The following is an 18,858-nucleotide window of genomic DNA, read 5'->3' on the forward strand; positions in this document are numbered from 1 at the left end:
TCTCTGCTTGAGGCAGGGGAGATTCCATGAAATACTGAATGAATCACACAGCTTTTCTTCCCCCACCTTTGGGTTTTCTTTTCTCAACAGTAAGCTAATGTGAAATCTACATAGACCTCCACCAGCCTGAAAGAGCTGATCCTTCAGTATCCCCTGACCAGCTTACCATGTGCACAGCAAGAAATGAAACAAGAGAATCAAAGAAAATGAAAAGCTTCTTCCTCAAGCCCTCAAAAATACCTTGCAAAACTGGCAATAGCAGAGAAGTTCTTTAGCAAAGAATGAAACAGTGATCATAATGATGCTATGCCAAGAGGGAGATGAGAATGGGCTCCATGGGAATGCGCCTGAAAGCATTACAGAGTCTTGCAGGTCTGTGGAAGAAATGATGGCCACCTGCCCCCCTCCAGCTTCACACTTCGTATCAGTACTGATTCCTGAAGACAGGGCAAAAAGAAAAGAGGGGGAACCATTCAGAGTGGAATGAAGACATTCAAACCTCAAACATATGAAACCTGAGATTATCTGAACACCCAGAGCAGACATGGGTTTATGGACAGACGTGTTTTGAGGTTACATTTGGATTTAGCTGTATTTCAAAATTTACTGCCACCGGCCTGAAGAATAAAGCAACCACAGCAGTGATTGACTTCAATTACTGAAGCATAAACTGTAGTTCTCACTTCCTTTACAAATTTGGCTTTTCATGACCAGGAAAATCAAGGGAGCCTTATTGCCAAAACAGTACATCCTTATGTCACCAGATTTTGCAATTTAAAAAAGATGGTTATTTTATTTAGGTTTTCTACTCATGGAAGTGCGGTCATAAGACACTTTTAAAGCATGACATACTGGGCCTAGGTTTAAAAAAAAAAAAAAAAACTTGCTATTTTAGGAGAAAGATAGTAGAGCTACACTTTAAGTACCAACTGTAAGCTTAAAGCAATCTTCCCAGGATTTAAAATGGTCTGGTACAGGATGTGTTTTCAAATATAATCTCAGTTCTTCCATGACATTTTGTTTCAAAGAAAATGAATTCATTCGGAATGAAAACCAAATCAACCAAAATTGGTGTCTTACACATCGCTACATACAAGTAGTCAACAAGTGAACAGTAAGAAAAAAACAAGGAGAAAACAGTCTTACAGTCCTCCTCCTTCAGCATTTCGGGTATTTTATCCCTGGGTTCCCAAGACACACAAGCAAAGCCATTCCGCTGCATTTCCAAAGGAAACTAACTGGCACCTTCAGAAAGGCTTCTATGCGTTTTAGGACGCAACCCTTTCTGAAGCCTTCATCCTCATTTACCATCCTGTCTGTCCTTCCTGTCTGGCATGCAAACACATGACACAGCCTCCATTCTTCCCATACAACCTAATTCAAAGCAACATATGTTAAATGCACGCAGAATCATGTGAGCATTCAATCCGCATACACACCATTACCCCACCGAATGCATTCAATGAGCCGCGATACAGCTCCCTGCGTGCAAGCAAGCCGACCAGCCTGACTGCAACCTCTCCCCTGACTCAAACCATCCAAAACTGTGCATGGAACCTGTTCCCTTGTAAGAAAGAAGGGCTGTTTAAATACCCGGTAGGATATAATAACTGGCCACCGAGCGGGAGCGAGCCAGCCCGGTACTGAGGGCAACCGCGGACACCGGCTCTTCCACGAGCCCAGGGAGGCTGGGCGCCCAGGCTGGCGGTCATTTATCTGTGCAGCCAAAACGCCTGGCGCGTCCCCTTCCCAGATTTTACCTAACTAACAGCTCTCCAACCCCATATTGAGAGGGCCTGCTGTGGATCTTGCGGAGGTACAAAATGGTGGATGGGAGCTAATTTTTTCCCCCCCCTGCGTTCCCTATAACTTATCGCATCCATCACCGCGCGTCCCTTTCCGGGGAAGGACCCGAGCACGCCCTGCGGCCCCGGCCCGCGGGGGCAGAAACGCGGTTACCAACCTGATGTCATGTAGCCCCGCGAAGCCTGGGGCGCGAAGGCCGCGGGGAAGCGCTTGTGCAGGCGGTAGTCCTTCTCGCTGCGGGACCTCATGCGGTCCGAGGCCCGGTCCGAGAAATCCGAGCTAGGCCAGGCGCGCCGTAAGGTTGTGCTCCGGGTCTTCTTCATGGTGGAGAGGGCGACCCGCCGCCCCCGATCCTCCGGGCCTCAGCGCCGGGGCGCAGCGCGCGGCTTCATCCGTCTACGGCGGGCACGACCCAGGCGGACTCTGCGCTCATTTTCCCAGCCCCTCCTCGTCGGCGTCTACACCGCCAGCGGCGGGTCCGGCCCTCCCCACGCCCCCACACACCCCCACGGCGAAGGCTCCGATTTTACACACGTCCCACAATGCATTACACTTCATTTGCAATCCGCCCGGCTTATAGCTTCCAGATTCCTGGGGGGGGGAAAGGCACGTTAGGAGGCTCCCCGGCCAGGAGGAGGCGGGGAGCAGGGCGGGCGGGGTGGGGGCGCCGAGACTTGCAGCGTGGAAGCAATGGGAGCGCAGACAATGGCCCGATTCAGCGCTGGAGTGCTTAGCCAACTGTGAGCCCCCGGCACAAAAGCCCCAAACAAATGAGGAAGCCGGGGCCTCCGGGGTTGACCCGGGATCGGGCGCCCGGGAAGCCGGAGGGGGCGGCGACAGACCCTCTCGGCACCGGGCGGCTCAGAGCGAGGCGTGGGGATGACAGCGTCCAAGTCGTGTCCCCCTGGGCCTACCGGCCGCGCGGCCCGCAGTCCCGGGCGCGGGCTGGCTCTGCCTCCCCTGCAATCCTCGGGAGGCAGTCTTCATTCCAGAGGCTCGGGTGAGGGGGTTGGGGGCGCGTGTGCCCACGATCCGGGGCAGGCTCTGCAGTCAGCAGCTGCGCCAGGCCGGCTCCTGCCGAATTCACGAAGAGCCCGAGTCGTCCTCGCAACTGCAGCGCCTCGTCGGTCTTCCTCCTTCCTTCCGAGGCTCGGGGTGGTGTGCGTGCGTGTGTGCGTGTGTGTGTGTGTGCGCGCGCGCGCCGACACTCATGTGCCCCCCCCTACACATGCATGCTCCTACTTACTGGCCGCGGCGGCGACGGGAGCCATGGCTGCCAAGGATGCGGCATCTGCCGGTCGACACCCCGCACGGCGGCACCGAGGCTCGGCGATCGCGAGCGCGCAGAAAGGCTATTGATGGACAGGGAGCCGGGAAGGTGCCCGGCCTCCTGCTAATCGCCGAGCTGCATTAAGTTAGAGCACCGAGCCTGTCTGGCTTCTCAATTTCCATGCAAAACACCCGGCGGCGGCGTTGGGAACTCGGCTGGTGCCCCAGCCCGGAGTCCGCGCCTGGATATTTACATTTTTTTGACGGTTAGCGCCTCCCCCTCGCAGAAAGGAAGAGAAACTGGTCAGTGGGAACGGGGCGATCCGCGGTGCCCTGCCTGGCCCCCACCTGCACCAACCCCGAAGGCAGCTGAGCCGGGGGAAGGGGGCGCCAACCCGGAGCTCCTCAGACCGCCGCCAGCGCCCGGGCACCTGGTTCCACGCTGCCGGGAGAGCGCGGCGGAGGCGGCTCCGACTCTTCCTCTCTCTCCCTCGAGCCCCCGGGGTCAGTCACTCCCAGCCCGACAGCCTGCATTCAGGTCCACAGCCCCTCTGCACGGCTCAGTTCTGCACAGCTGTTTCTGGTCCAACCAACCAATCGCTCAAGGACAACAGTGCGCGCGGCGCGGGACGGGAGGAGGGGGCTATGCGCCGCCCCAACCGGGGCGCAGGGCCAGGGGCGCGGGGGTCACGCCGAGTCGCAGACGCGCGGGCACATTGCGGCGAACCCCGACCGCGCGGCCCTACGGCCGTTTCCCCAGCAACCCTGCCCTTCTCCTTCGGGTTTCCAAAAAACGTCTAGGTGTTGTAAACAACAAAAATAAAGCCGGTTTTTCTTACGCCTTTGCGCCTTTTTCCGTGAGTGACGATGCAACGTTCAAAATAGTATTTTATGCTGTTTTTTCATCTTCGCAGGTGCCAAGGTACAGAGACGGGGATATGAGGCCATGATCGGGCTGATACCGCAAAAAACAACAACAACAAACAAACAAACAGCCCCTCCCCCGCGAAGAAAAAAAAAAGCCACCAAGTCCTAAACGGTTAAGATTCCGGAGTCGTGGCACAATTCGGTGCTTTTCCAAGGCATTAATTTTGGGGTGGGGTGGGGGAGGGGGGCAAGGTTCTTGGAGAACGACACAGTAGAGGGCGGAGCTTAAGCCACAAACAGGATAGAATCTAGAACTTGCACTCAACATCTCCGGGCTGCCACCTGGGGCTAGGGTTACTCATATGCCTCTCTCGGGAAACTAGGGTAAACAAACAAATAAAAATCACTAAGCAGCCTATAGAACGTGTATTTACACTAATCCAGATTTAGTACCAGCCCTACACCAATTAGCTAATGTTCAGTGACATTTTTTAAAAGTTAGAAAAGGACAGTTCCCCAAAAGGCATGCTAAAATGTCTTCTTTACTGTAAGAGGACAGCTAAGAACAGAAAGCCTCCAGCTTTAGTAGCTATAGAAGACTAAATGTGTAAAGAACCATAAAGGTAATAAAAATAATTGTATTAATGGGTGCATGAGATACTGACATTTAGATATCTCAATCCAATTCAACAGACAATTACTCTGCCTCCCATGAGCCAAAAGTGGTTCTATGAATGATTACAGTAGTTGCGACTGAAGGCCAGTGGAATCGTTGTGACAGCTGTGGGCTTCCCAAGTGGCTCAGCGGTAAAGAATCCTGCCAGTGCAGGAGATGCAGGAGACCTGGGTTAGATCCCTGGTTGGGAGGGTCCCCTAGGGGAGGAAATGGCAACCCACTCCAGTATTCTTGCCTGGGAAATCCCATGGACAGAGGAGCCTGGTGGGCCACAGTCCATGGGGTCACAATTGTGTGACTGAGCACACACACACACACATTGCTACTGGGATTGTTGACTAGTATATGCTGTGATGGGTGCTAGGCAAACAGAACACCACACACGGCCCCATGTAATTTAAGGTCTAAGTAGTAAGCAAATAAATACACAGATTGTGTTGAGGTCTACAAAGAAGAATCATCTCTATGAAAAAATGATGGTTAACCTGAGACCTACAGGATATGGAGTCATCCAAGCAAAGAGTGGAGAGAATGATGTTTCAGAAAGTGGGAACAGTGCGTGCAAAGGCCCTGAGGTAGGACAGCATCTCGGTTTCCGTGGGAAGACGTGAAAGGAGGCCAGTGTGGCTGGAATTGGAGCATAAGGGGAAGGCACATGATGAGATCATGGATGAAGCCAAGAGCCTGATCATGCAAGGGCTTGCAGGGCCTGTTTAGGTTTCGAATTCTATTGTAGTAAGTGAGCCAATAAAGGGTTTTAAGCAAAGAAGCAATGATAGTTTTAAAATTTCTATATAAAGAGGGCTTAGAAGAGGGAATTTGTTTAGGGAAGGGGTCATCCAGGGCTCTTCTGGAGGGTTTGATTTGAATTTGAATCATATGACTTAAAACTGAAAAACTGATTCATTGTTGGTATGAAGGAATGAGGGTGGGTTGATAGTTATTTTGGGAGGAGAGTTACAACTCCATTTTGCAGAGCAGTGATATCACCCAGTGTTCATACTCAAGAGAACGTTCTCGGAGCCAAAGCCAAATAGCCAGACACAGAAGAACCAGGCTGTAAATAGGGTGGCTTAGCTGAGTCAAATCAGTAAAGCAGGAGATTGGGGCTGTTAAGAAATTATCCATCCAAAGTAAGTGGCAACATCAAAAGAAGTTATGAAGGTAAGACTTGAATCTAGCAAACAACATCTTGTGAAACCAATGCCACGTAGAGGTGGAGTCCCGTTACTAGAGCCACTGTTAAAATCAGACTTGGTGTGTGCATCCGTCCTGTGGAAAGACTCACTCTGGTCATACACAACTTCTAGGTCTCTAGTCCTAGTTTCAAATCTCTCAACCTACTTGAGACAATCAAGTATCTGGGTCATGACCTGTTCATTAAGCAAGCTCAACTGTGTAATCCCAGTGGTTCCTAGTAGGACAGTTTAGAATTAAATAGAGAAAACGATATAGCAAATCACTTTCATAGTATTTGTAATTTTTTAATCAGGCTTAAGAATCATTTGTACCTTTGGTATTTACATATCGGATAGATTAGTGACACTAAATAGACAAACATTTGCTTTGTGATTCTAATTCAAATGTATACAGTTGGCCCTGAAACAACTGAGTTAATTCAAGTATAATTTATAGCTGCCATCCCACCCATAGTTCTCAGATTTAATATTTACTATTGAAAAATACCCACTTATAACTGAAACTGGGTGGTTCAAACCTGTGTTGTTCAAGGGCCAACTCTGATTTTAGACTTGTAGGTTTAAGTTGAAAGTCAGAATTTTGACTTTGATATGCTCCTCATTTAAAACTTTGGTTTATTAGATTTACAAGAGGTGAATGAATTTAATAGTTACAAGTATGTAAACTCCATGAAAGCAAGGGATACTTTTGTTCACTGCAGTTCATTGTTCTGCTTTGTTCATCGCTGTGCCCAGTGGCTCAGAGTAACTGGCTCAGATATGAAGACTAAGGAAGCCTGATTAAGTACTCTGAAAGATTTGATTTGAAGTCTTTCATAACTGTGTTTTAATTATTGAGTAAAGGGACTTTAGTCTTTAGTTTGAGTTGATCCAGTGCTTTTCAAAGGCCCACTGAGAGTTACAGTTTTTATTTGATCATCTTTAAAATACCAAATGTACAAACAAATAATGTTGATTATAAAAACTGAAGGAAATTTTGGTTTTCCAAGTTATAACTCTATAAGGGAAAATTTGGTATTTTGAATCTGTATTTCTAGTACACTGAACATTCATTGAAGATCTAAATATCTATAAGTGATCTTTGCTGTACACAAAAAGTCCCCCTTTGGTATGATAAGAGAGCTGAGTCTGCAGAAAGGAAACGGGTGCTTACATATTTATGTACGCTGTGACATGTGCATCGATCTTTGTGATTAAAATATTTGTTAAATAAAAATCAGAATTCTGGGGACTTCCCTGGTGGCCCAGTGGCTAAGTCTCTGCTTCCCTGATCAGGAAACTAGATTCCCACACGCCACACCTAAAGATCTTGTTCACAGGCCCCAGCCAGGACCCAGCACAGCCAAACAAATAAATAAATATTTTTAAAAAATCAGAATTCTGAGTCTGATAGTCATTCATCTTTCTGCTGCTTCTTGAAATACAATTTGAAAAAGATATTAACAATTTAATCTGAAAAGCGTGTTTAGTCAAAAGATACATACATATATACACCTTAAAACCGGACGTTTGTATGGCTCAACTTATGAACCTAAACGGAATATGGAAAACAGTGTGTCCCGGGAGACTGAGGCTGTTTCAGAAGTTTCTGAGCTGGAAGATTGGGAAAATTTCTTATGCATTGCATTCAGTGTGCTCAGTCGCTCAAGTTGTGTCCAGCTCTTTGCAACCCCATGGATGGTAGCCCACCAGGCTCCACTGTCCATGGGACTTTTCAGGCAAGAATATCGGAGTGGGTTGCCATTTCCTTCTCCAGGGGATCTTCCTGACCCAAGGATTGAACCTGAGTCTCCTGCATTGGCAGGTGGATTCTTTACCAATGTGCCACTTGGGAAGCCCACGTGATATATGTCTATATTCATGTATGCACACTCATATGACCTGGGATATTTTGGCATCCAAAAACAGCTAATAAGGTGGACTATCATGTATTTACTAGATATATTTTGTCCTCCTTCACCCAGACCCCAAACTGCTAGCTTTAACGTTATCAGAAAGCTTGAGCATGTATTGTCTGTCTTAGAAGATGCTCAATCCCTGTGCGGAACTCCTGTATGGTTGCCAGCGCAGTGGTCACACCGCTGGCATTTAGGTTCACAGCTCGCAACAGATCATTTGCTCTGGGGAACACTTGTCCTGAGATATGTTACCAAATGTGACTTGAAAAGAAGTTTCCATTGTAAGTTCAGTGGTTGTTGTTGCTCAGTGGCCAAGTCGTATCTGATTCTTCGCAACCCCTTGGCCAAAACCCACCAGATTCCTCTGTCCACGGGATTTTCCAGACAAGAGTACTAGAGTGGGTTGCCATCTCTCACTCCAGGGTATCTTCCTGGACCAGGGATCAAACCCGCATCTCTTGGGTCTCCTGCGGTGGCAGGTGGATTCTTTACCACTGAGCCTCCAAGGAAGCCTCTTTTCTTCTATATGGAGAAGTAAACAAGGCTAAAAAGAACCCTAAGTTCAGAAAATATGTTCAAGTTACAACATGCCTGCTGGACTTCTCAGAGCCTTTCATGTGCAAACACCCCTTGTAAATCTACCAAAAAAAAAAAGCCAAATTTCTCATGAAGCTCTATCCATAGGACTACTTCACATTTTGGCAAACAGATCTAGACTGGTGGTGGGAGGTGATAAATCCATGGGGTAAAACACATCTAGGAGAGGTCATAAGAATGATGAGACTGCACATATATTTCAGTCTTTTCATTCTTATCAAAATCTAAGCTGAATTTCTCTTAGTCTCTCCACTTAGGTCCATCGTCACCTATAACCCACTTCCAACAGGGCTATATTGAATCATGGTGCCCAGTGAATTCTACTCCCAAACAAAGCAGTTGTTTGGGGATGCAAGAACTCACCAAGGAGAAGTAACTCAAGAGGGGCCTGAGTTTTTCAGACAACGGGGGCTGGAGCAGGTTGGCAGGATCCCCCATCTCTAGGCCAGACTAATGACAGTCAGGGTAACAGAGGGCGGTGAGGTGTGGTGATGCCAAGGAGACGTGTCTTTGTTGGGGGCCTGGGAAAGTCAGTCTTTGAGTTCTATTTGTTTCCATTGTGATGGTAATAATCTCTCTCTTAAAGTGAAGATCTGAGGTAAACCTATAAATGTACCCATTCACTGCTGGCAAGGAGAAGGCATCAAGAAAAAAACAGCCAATTTTGACAAGGCTATGGTTTTTCCAGTAGTCATGTATGGATGTGAGAGTTGGACTATAAAGAAAGCTGAGTGCCGAAGAATTGATGCTTTTGAACTGTGGTGTTGGAGAAGACTCTTGAGAGTCCCTTGGACTGCAACAAGATCCAACCAGTCCATCCTAAAGGAAATCAGTCCTGAATGTTCATTGGAAGGACTGATGTTGAAGCTGAAACTCCAATACTTTGGCCACGAATACTTTGATGTAAAGAGCTGACTCATTTGAAAAGACCCTGATGCTGGGAAAGATTGAAGGCAGGAGGAGAAGGGGATGACAGAGGATGAGATAGTTGGATGGCATCACCGATTCAATGGGCATGAGTTTGAGTAAACTCTGGGAGCTGGTGATGGACAGGGAAGCCTGGCTATGCTGCAGTTCATGGGGTCACAAAGAGTCAGACATGACTGAGTGACTGAACTGAACTGATCCCTTTCTGGATTTTTTTGTTCAATCCTGCTCTGCGTCAGATAACCAAACAAGCTGAATTCCAGGGGTAGACAGCTGCTACCAGCAAATAACAGAAACCATGGGTGCTACTGAATTGGATAGCTATCAGAAAAGAAAGAAGATACGCAGGCACAGCAGGTAAAGAATTCTCCTGCCAATGCAGGAGATGCAGGTTGCATCCCTGGGTCAGGAAGATCCCCTGGAGGAGGGCATGGCAATCCACTCCAGTATTCTTGCCTGGAGAATCCCATGGACAGAGGAGTCTGGCAGGCTACAGTCCATGGGGCCGCAAAGGAGTCGGATACAACTGAAGTATGTCATGGCATGGCACAATGTTCCTATCAGAAGCCCAACAAATGCCTATGAATTTGTAAAGTGGATTCCGGGTTATAAAGAAATATTACACATACTTTGTTTTCCCTCAGACCCACTGTGTGTGTGTGTGTTAGTTGCTCAGTCATGTCTGACTCTTTGAGCCCCCAGTGGATTATGTCTGCAAAGGATCTTATTGACTTTCATAAGGTTTGAGGTCAGTGAGGCGAGATTTGTTATCATAATTAAAGATGAAAAAAACGAAGACTTAATGGCAGTATGATTTGCCCCCAAGTCATACAGAGGTTGAAAAACCCAAATTCCTCGCTTGAGATTCCCAATCCAGGATTTTTCCTGACCCCATAATGATGAGTGTGGGCAGTTACTCGATTTGGGATTATTTGTTAATTGCTTTTGTTTAGTCCATATGAAGTTCACAGAATTCTTTATATTGTCAGAATAGCCCTCCAATTTCTAAGTTATTAGTACATTTTATGAATATACGTCAGAGAAGGCAATGGCACCCCACTCCAGTACTCTTGCCTGGAGAATCCCATGGACGGAGGAGCCTGATGCGCTGCCGTCTATGAGGTCGCACAGAGTCAGACACGACTGAAGTGACTTAGCAGCAGCAGCAACATAAATATATATGCATGTAGAAGAGAAGACACATTTCTTCAGACAACTCAAATGACTCCCTTGATTGGTTTATACAGACTGTGCATGAGATTTATTTATTTAATACTTCTTTGCCTTTATTAATTTTTACTGGAGTACACTTGCTTTACAATGACATGTTAGTTTCTACAGTACAGCAAAGTGAATCAGGTAAAAGTATACATATATACCCTCTTTTTTGGATTTCCTTCCCTTTTAGGTCACCAAAGAGCATTGTTCCTACACTCCACCATAGCAGCATGAGATTTAGACTTAAATCCACACGCCTCCTTCAGACTAATCGATCTTGAATGTTTTCTTTCAATTCTGCTTGCAGGTCACCACAGACCAGCTTCCCAAGCCAAATGAAAAACCACACTATAACACAGATGGATTTTAAAGGATGAATCTTTTTTCCAACAAATGAAATATAACTGGCTTGGATGAGAGGCTAAGTATGTCCTAAGGATGCAACAATTATGAGAGCATCCAATTTGCTTTTACATCACGACAGACTATTAGAATCACCAGCACAACCTCAGCAACTAAAGGGGAAAAGTTTGAGAAAGTGATTTTATGGACAAATGACCAAATTTAAGAGCTTTCAGCAGTACCCATGAAATCAGAACAAAAGCTTCCTCCAGCTGTGTACAGCTGCAGGCTTCTGGGCGGTGGCTCACAGCTCTAGGAAGGGAGAGGAGAGGCCTTGAATCATCCTGGAGGAACACAGTCTTCTCTGCTCCCCACTTAGAATTTTGCTAATGCAAGGACTCCAAAATCACTGTGGACGATGACTACAGACACGAAATTAAAAGACGCTTGCTCCTTGGAAGAAAAGTTATGTCAAACTTGACAACACATTAAAAAGCAGATTACGTTGCCAACAAAGGTCCGTCTAGTCAAAGCTATGGTTTTTCCTGTAGTCGCGTACAGATGCGTGAGTTGGACCATAAAGAAGGCAGAGTGCTGAAGAACTGATGTTTCAAACTGTGGTGTTGGAGAAGACTCTTGAGAGTCCCTTGGACTGCAAGGAGATCCAACCAGTCAATCCTAAAGGATATCAACCCTGAATATTCACTGGAAGGACAGAGGCTGAAGCTGAAGCTCCAATACTTTGGTTACCTCATATGAAGAGCTAACTCACTGGAAAAGACCCCAGTGCTGGGAAAGACTTAAGGCAGGAGGAGAAGGGGATGACAGAAGATGAGATGGTTGGATGGTATCACTGACTCGATGGACATGAGTTTGAGCAAACTCCGGGAGATAGTGAAGGACAGGGAAGCCTGGGGTGTTGCAGTCCATGGGGTCACTCAGACGTGACTGAATGACTGAACAACAACAACAACAAGGATTTCCCTGCAAGGATTTTGCTAAAATGGAACAGTTTAGGAGCTAAAAAGTGAATGGTCTGGAGCACATCTGTCCGTGTCTGAATCCCAGCACCTCCACTTCCCAGCTGAGCAACCTCAGACATGCCCTGTCAACAGCTCTTCCTCTGGAACATGGGGGAAAACCTATGTTTTTTTGGATTGTAAATTGGAAAAAAGTAAATTGGAAAGCCAATTTAATGGGGTTGTTCTGAGGATTACATGATATATGTGCCTGGCAATCAAATAGCACTCAGTAAATGTTAATTTAATTCAGTCTAATTAACACCCTCTACCAGGTCCAGGGCTGAACACACCCACATCTTCTGACTGCCACGTCAGGGGCTGCACCCCTGGAAAACTCAGGAAGTTCTATACTGTGCCACGTTAAATCATTTAGGTCTTCTCTTTCTCTCTTAGTGATTTCTATCATTCTTTTAGTGATTACCCTGATATTTCAACAAGCATTCTTGAACTTGAAAAAAAAATCTAAGGATCACTACCTCCGTGCTCTCCCAAAGAACATGAAGACCTGAGAACGATGCCACTCACTCTCTACAAATATCACTGGCCCCAGGTGACTGTCGACCAATAATTTGTTCCCTCCTTTCCTTCCTTCCTTCTTCCCTTCTTTCTTCCTCCTCCTCTTGCTTCTTTCCCCTCCTCCCTGTCTCTCTTTCTTTTACGGTTTTAAATAATCAAACCCCATTGCAACTTACCCTGTTTACCAGTCTCTCTGCTCAGTATGAACAGGCCAGTTCCCTCGGGGATGGGTTGCTAGTGGTACTGAAAGGTGAATGGAGCCGGATTTGTGTTTTATGAGACTGAAGAGCTAAAACATGCCATGAAATATTTCACCTGGAAATTTATAGTGATTTTTTTTTTTTAATCAGGAGACTTCAGAATATATGGTCTGCTACACTGCTGGAAATGGAATCAAGTAGGTCACTTTTTCTTTTGTCTCTAAACAGGGAGCATGTCTTAATAATTATAAAATCTGAGGTTTTCAACTGGAGGGGTAGAGGAGGAGGATGAATCTAAAATTTGGGGGCAGGGTGTCTTTTTTCTGCCAGATGGGAGTGGGGATTTCACTTCTGGTACAGGAGAGCTGAAAGGAAGGAACTGGCACATCGCTATCAAAACTACAAAGGCTTAAAGGAAGAGGCAGAAAAGGGGAAAGAAATTGACAGAGAAGATTATTCCCGGGATATGGATCTTGTGCAAAGGACCTGAAGTCACAAATGAATGGAAAGGAAGTGTGGGTAGAAGAAGCAGAAGTGAGCCAGTGACCCTGGATTCAGGCTGAGCCCAGCAGGTGCCCCTGCAGACCCCGTGTCAGTCCCCAGCCGGGGGCCCCCCAGTGCCAAGGTCCTCTGATTCTAAGTTGCTGCAATACTGGAAAAAATAAGGCCCACTTTCCACAAAGGCGCAGGCAGGCCCGTCCAACTTTGCTAATGTTTTCATTTTTATTGTTCGCTCGTTTGTAAGAATTAGTTTGCATCCGTTTGCTATGGCTGCCATAACAAAAAGCCACACACTGAGCAGCTTCAGCCACAGAAACTCTCTCACAGTTCTGGAGAAGTGCACGATCGGAGCGTGGGCAGGGTGGGCTCCTTCTCGGGGCTGGGAGGCCAGCTGCTGGCGCTGCACTGGCCATCCTGGCCTTCCTCGGCTGCTGCTGCATCACCCGTCTTCACTTGGCGTTCCGCCATGTGTGTATCTCTGTGTTCAAATGTCTCTGTTTTACAAGGACACCAATGACATCAGATTAGGGGCCACCTACCCGAGGATGACCTCATCTCAACTATTTGCATCAGCAACAACTCTATCTCCAAATAAGGTCACATTGGGGACTTTCTTGGCAGTCCAGTGGCTAAGACCCCGAGCTCTTAATGCAGGGGGCCCATGTTCGATCCCTGGTTGGGGAACTGGATCCAGCATGCCACAAGTAAGACCCTCTGTAGCCAAATAAATAACAAAAACACACAGTCGTATTCTGAGGACCCAGGGCTTAGAATGTCAACACAGGAATGGGGTGCTGCATGCTAAATCACTTCAGACATGTCCGACTCTTTGCAACCCAATGGACCGTAGCCAGCCAGGCTCCTCTGTCCATGGGATTCTCCAGGCAAAAATAGTGCAGTGAGTTGCCATACCCTCCTCCAAGGGATATTCCCGACCCAGGGATCGAACCCACGTCTTTTATGTCTCCTGCATTGGCAGGTGGCTTCTATACCACTAGCGCCACCTGAGAAGCCCAAGGAACGGGGCAAGGGAACCCAATTCGACCTGTAAAAATGTTATTGATGACTATCCTTGAACTTCTGCAAACCCCTAAACCAAAGTTGAATTCATTAAGAAAATAAATAAACCAAGCGAGATGGCCCAATAATGCTTCAAGAACTTCTTGGCAGCTTATGAAAGCAAACCTTCCCTTTAGAGTAAACCTGTGCAGATCACTCAGGCCAGAAAGAAGGCAGCTTGTTTTTCCGAGCTTGAGAAGATAGGAACATTTGTCCCCTCCCCTCGTCCGAAGCCTAGTGAGCCCACGGAACAAGGGGTCAAGCAGCCACCTCATGGCCATCTGCTTGATGGCAGGGTTCGAGCACTTTCCAAAAGAAGGAAGCGGGAGAACAGGGTGGGGAAAAGCAGCCCTTGAGATGTTTAACTCTCATTAACAGGAGCAAGAATCTGTCTCGTTCTGGTGCAGACTGTCTGACCCTCTAGCTCCTTCCTTGCCAAGCCCCAGGGCCCATAAATAAGCAAGTCAGAATAAGACGTAACCACGGGGTTGGCACCGAGCAGGCAGGAGCGTGCATCCAGATCCCAATTAGGCTGCGCTGCCTCTGCCAGACTTCACGGGGGCCTCCGGGTCCAGGCTCCTTCAAGGCCAGGAGGAAGCCAACAGCACGGAGCCTCCATGGACCTGGGACCTGGGTGGTACAATCAGAGGGCTGGGGGTGCAGAGACTGGAGGCCGCCTGCCCAGGTGAATGCCCTGGGCCACTAACCATCCCCACCGTGTGACCACCTGAGTCTCGATTTTCTCAACTGGAAAATGAGGATGCTAGTAGAACTCTTAGGGCTGCTGTAAGATTCAAATCGACAAATCCACACGAACTGCTTAGAGGATGCCTGCTACGGAGACGTCACTGCAGATGTTCAGTTCAGTTCAGTTCAGTTCAGTCGCTCAGTTGTGTCCGACTCTTTGCGACCCCATGATTCACAGCACACCAGGCCTCCCTCCCTGTCTGTCACCAACTCCTCGAGTTCACTCAGACTCATGTCCATCGAGTCAGTGATGCCATCCAGCCATCTCATCCTCTGTCGTCCCCTTCTCCTCCTGCCCCCAATCCCTCCCAGCATCAGAGTCTTTTCCAATGAGTCAACTCTTCGCATGAGGTGGCCAAAGTACTGGAGTTTCAGCTTCAGCATCAGTCCTTCCAAAGAACACCCAGGCCTGATCTCCTTTAGGATGGACTGGTTGGACCTCCTTGCAGTCCAGGGGACTCTCAATTCAGAGTCTTCTCCAACACCACAGTTCAAAAGCATCAATTCTTCGGCGCTCAGCTTTTTTCACAGTCCAACTCTCACATCCATACATGACCACTGGAAAAACCATAGCCTTGACTAGATGGACCTTTGTTGGCAAAGTAATGTCTCTGCTTTTGAATATGCTATCTAGGTTGGTCATAACTTTCCTTCCAAGGAGTAAGCATCTTTTAATTTCATGGCTGCAGTCACCATCTGCAGTGATTTGGGGGCCCAAAAAAATAAAGTCTGACAACTGTTTCCATTGTTTCCCCATCTACAAATGTTAGCTACTATTATTACTGCTTGGGGGGCATAGGCTAAGGGGGCGGAACTTGTTTGGAGCCTTGAATCCCCATTCTTTGAAAAATGAATGTGTCTCACGTGGATGGACCTAGAGACTGTCACACAGAGTGAAGTAAGAAAGAACAAATACAGTAATAATAGCGCATATACGTGGAATATAGAAAAGTGGTATAATGATCTTATTTGCAAAGCAGAAACAGACACAGACGTAGAGAACAAATATACGGACACCAAGGGGATAAAGGAAGGCTGGGATGAATTGGGAAATTGAAACCGACATACACACACCACTATGTATAAAACAGATAATAAATATGAACCTATTGTATAGCACAGGGAACTCCACTCAGTGCTCTGTGGTGACCTAAATGGGAAGGAAATCCAAAAGAGAGGGGATTTATGTAAAGGTATGGCTGATTCACTTTGTTGGTTCAGCAGAAACTAACAGAACATTGTAAAACAGCTATACTCCCCAAAAAAATTAATTTAAAAATTAAGTTGTCTCAGAAATACAAGAAAAATGGAGCTCTCCAACACCCTTTTTTCCGTGGTGAAGGAGAATACACTTGGGTCTAAGATACTTGCCTCCATCTGCAGGTATTAGAAAGCTCCTGGATCTAACACTTATTAGATGCATTACCTTGACCAAAGTCCAAAAATCTCTACGAGGCCATCATTTCCTCCAAGGTAAAATGGAGGAAATGGCTTTCTCCTACTGCTGTGTGAAGAATAAATATGAAAACGTACGTAGCACGCTCAGCAGGCTAACTGCTCCACAACTACTGCAGCCAAGCGAATAAATAAATACTTTTTTAAAATGCAGTTTTAAAGGAAGATGTCCTACAAATCCCATGAGTTACACACGAAAAGGTTGAAAGAGTAGGACCCTGGGAGTGAGGGAGACACAGAGATGCTGCTCACCCACTGGGCCGGCGCATCTTCATCTTTTTACATCCTGTTCTGACTCCAGAAGCTGCGGCGTCTCCTCTTCCTTCCTCAGCACCACTAAGACAGCGGAGACGAGGCAGCCAGCCCCACAAGGTCCCACAGATGCGGGAGAATCACCGCATCTCAAGGCCAGGGTGGAGGACGCAAGCAGGAGGTAATCATCGAAGAAGGCAGGGCTTCGGAGAGCTCAGTGGACCTCCCGAGTCACAAAAAGAGCCGCTCCAACTGTAGGATTTATCAGCGATGTAATCCCCACCCCTCTCTCTCTTCTCCTGAAACACTTGTTTTTCTTAGACCAGCCAAAACCAAAGGCAGAGAGACAAGGTAAAACAAGCACACGACAACAACAGACACCAGGAAAGATGCAGAGCAAGGACTTTGTCCAAGTTTGGAAAGGTGGTAGGGGGATGGGAACGGGAGGGAGAACTTTAAGCAGATCCCCAGGTGTGCCTGCGGGCCCCATAAGCACATGACATAGGTGTATTACGTCCCCGAAGTGAGTCTGGCCTAGATCGAATCTCCAGCTCACTTCAGATCACACTTCTCTCCGCTGTTAGTTTCAGGTGTATGACAGCAAGGCAGCACCAAGCACGTGGCTGTGCTTTCACGGCTAGTTTCCTTCTTTTCTCCCATCTGGTTGATTCTCTAGGGTGTTCACTTTCATGACTGCTGCCTTCAGGAAAATCTTGCTGCCTGCTTCTCACCACCCAGGACCCAATTTTCCTAATCTTTCTCTAAGGAATAAAAAGTCTCCTGTAAACAGTTCTGGTGTTCTCAGTTTTGCCAAAACGCCTAGCTTTCTTATTACCACAGACAAGCAATGAGATTTCTTTGTTTTGGACTTCATATCCTGCAACTTATATTCCACACCTATCTGAAGGTGTTGAGATGGGACAGTCATTCAAAAGATGCACTTGACTTCCGTCACTGAAGACATTTAAAAGGAGGAAATGAGGGCTTCCCTGGTAGCTCAGTGGTGAAGAATTTGCCTCCCGATGCAGGAGAAATGGGATCGATCCCTGCTCTGGGAAGATTCCACATGCCGCCGAGCAACTAAGCTCAAGAGCTCCACAACTACTGAGCCTGCGCTCTAGAGCTTTTGTCGTCGTTGTTCAGTCATCAGTCGTGTCCGACTCTTTGAGATCCCATGGACGGCAGCACCCCAGGCCTCCCTGTCCATCACCAACTCCCGGAGCTTATTCAAAATCATGTCCATTGAGTTGGTGATGCCATCTAACCATCTCATCCTCTGTCATCCCCTTCTCCTCCTACCTCCAATCTTTCCCAGCATCAGAGTCTTTTCCAATGAATCAGCTCTTCACATCAGGTGGCCAAGGTATTGGAGCTTCAGCATCAATCCTTCCAATGAACATTCAGGGTTGATATATTTTAGGATGGACTGATTTGATCTCCATGCTGTCCAAGGGACTCTCAAGAGTCTTCTCCAGCACCACAGTTTGAAAGCATGAATTCTTCAGCATCAGCCTTCTTTATGGTCCAACTCCCACATCCGTACATGACTACTGGAAAAACCATAGCGTTGACTCTATGGACCTTTGTTGGCAAAGTGATGCCTCTGCTTTTTAATACGCTGTCTGCTCTAGAGCCTGGAAGCTGCAGCTATGGAAGCCCACACGCCCTAGAGCTCTGCTCCATGACAAGAGAAGCCACCACAATGAGATGCCCGTACACCAAAACCAGAGAGAAGTCAGTGCCCATCTCAACTAGAGAAAAGCCCGCAGCAAGTGACCCAGCACAGCCAAAATAAAAAAGTAAATACAATTATTTTTTTAAAAAAGGAATAATTGAAGAAATGAGAAATGCATTATCAACCATTTCCTCCAAAGAATCAATTCATCTTCCCTAAATTGTAATGAACAAAACCTGTCCCCAGCCAGAAAATATTTTATATCCCATGCTAGGAAACTAGAACTCAAGGAGCTGAAGGTATTCACGTCTGCTGACGCAAAGGAAAAATCTGTTCTGAACCTGCCACCAAAAATAGCCACGACTCTCTGCCTTTCCGTGGTGACAAGTCTCTTTCATACCCTGATGCTTGACTTGAAGGGATTCAAAGAGAACAGCTGCGATGTCTTTGGAAAATATCACATGAAAATTTACAGTTTGGGTAGAAAGGAGAATTAAAACACGGCAAAACCAAGTGAATATCTAGTAAATTCCTTGCTGACTATAAATTCGTGGCATGTTTTTATCAGTGATGTTGACAGTCATGTATAGCCACTCTCTCTTTTCATTGACCTAAAACACCCACTATTCTTT

At 46.9% G+C, this 18,858-nt stretch overlaps 1 protein-coding gene across 6 annotated transcripts in view; it reads right to left on the reverse strand.

The window, feature by feature from the left end:
* The window catches only part of STOX2 (storkhead box 2), a 197,875-nt gene that overhangs the window by 106,068 nt on the left and 72,949 nt on the right, over positions 1–18,858 (reverse strand). The window contains exon 1 of one of the 6 annotated variants that reach the window (XM_006075125.3): positions 1,964–9,088. The exons of the other annotated variants lie outside the window; for them this stretch is intronic. Within the exon in view, the coding sequence (XP_006075187.2) occupies positions 1,964–2,129 (166 nt within the window). The 5' untranslated portion in view covers positions 2,130–9,088. Of the gene's footprint in view, positions 1–1,963; positions 9,089–18,858 lie in introns of those variants that run through there. 6 annotated transcript variants of the gene reach the window in all.

This window comes from Bubalus bubalis, chromosome 1, assembly GCF_019923935.1.
Source record: "Bubalus bubalis isolate 160015118507 breed Murrah chromosome 1, NDDB_SH_1, whole genome shotgun sequence".
In the NCBI taxonomy this organism is placed as follows: Eukaryota; Metazoa; Chordata; class Mammalia; order Artiodactyla; family Bovidae; genus Bubalus; species Bubalus bubalis.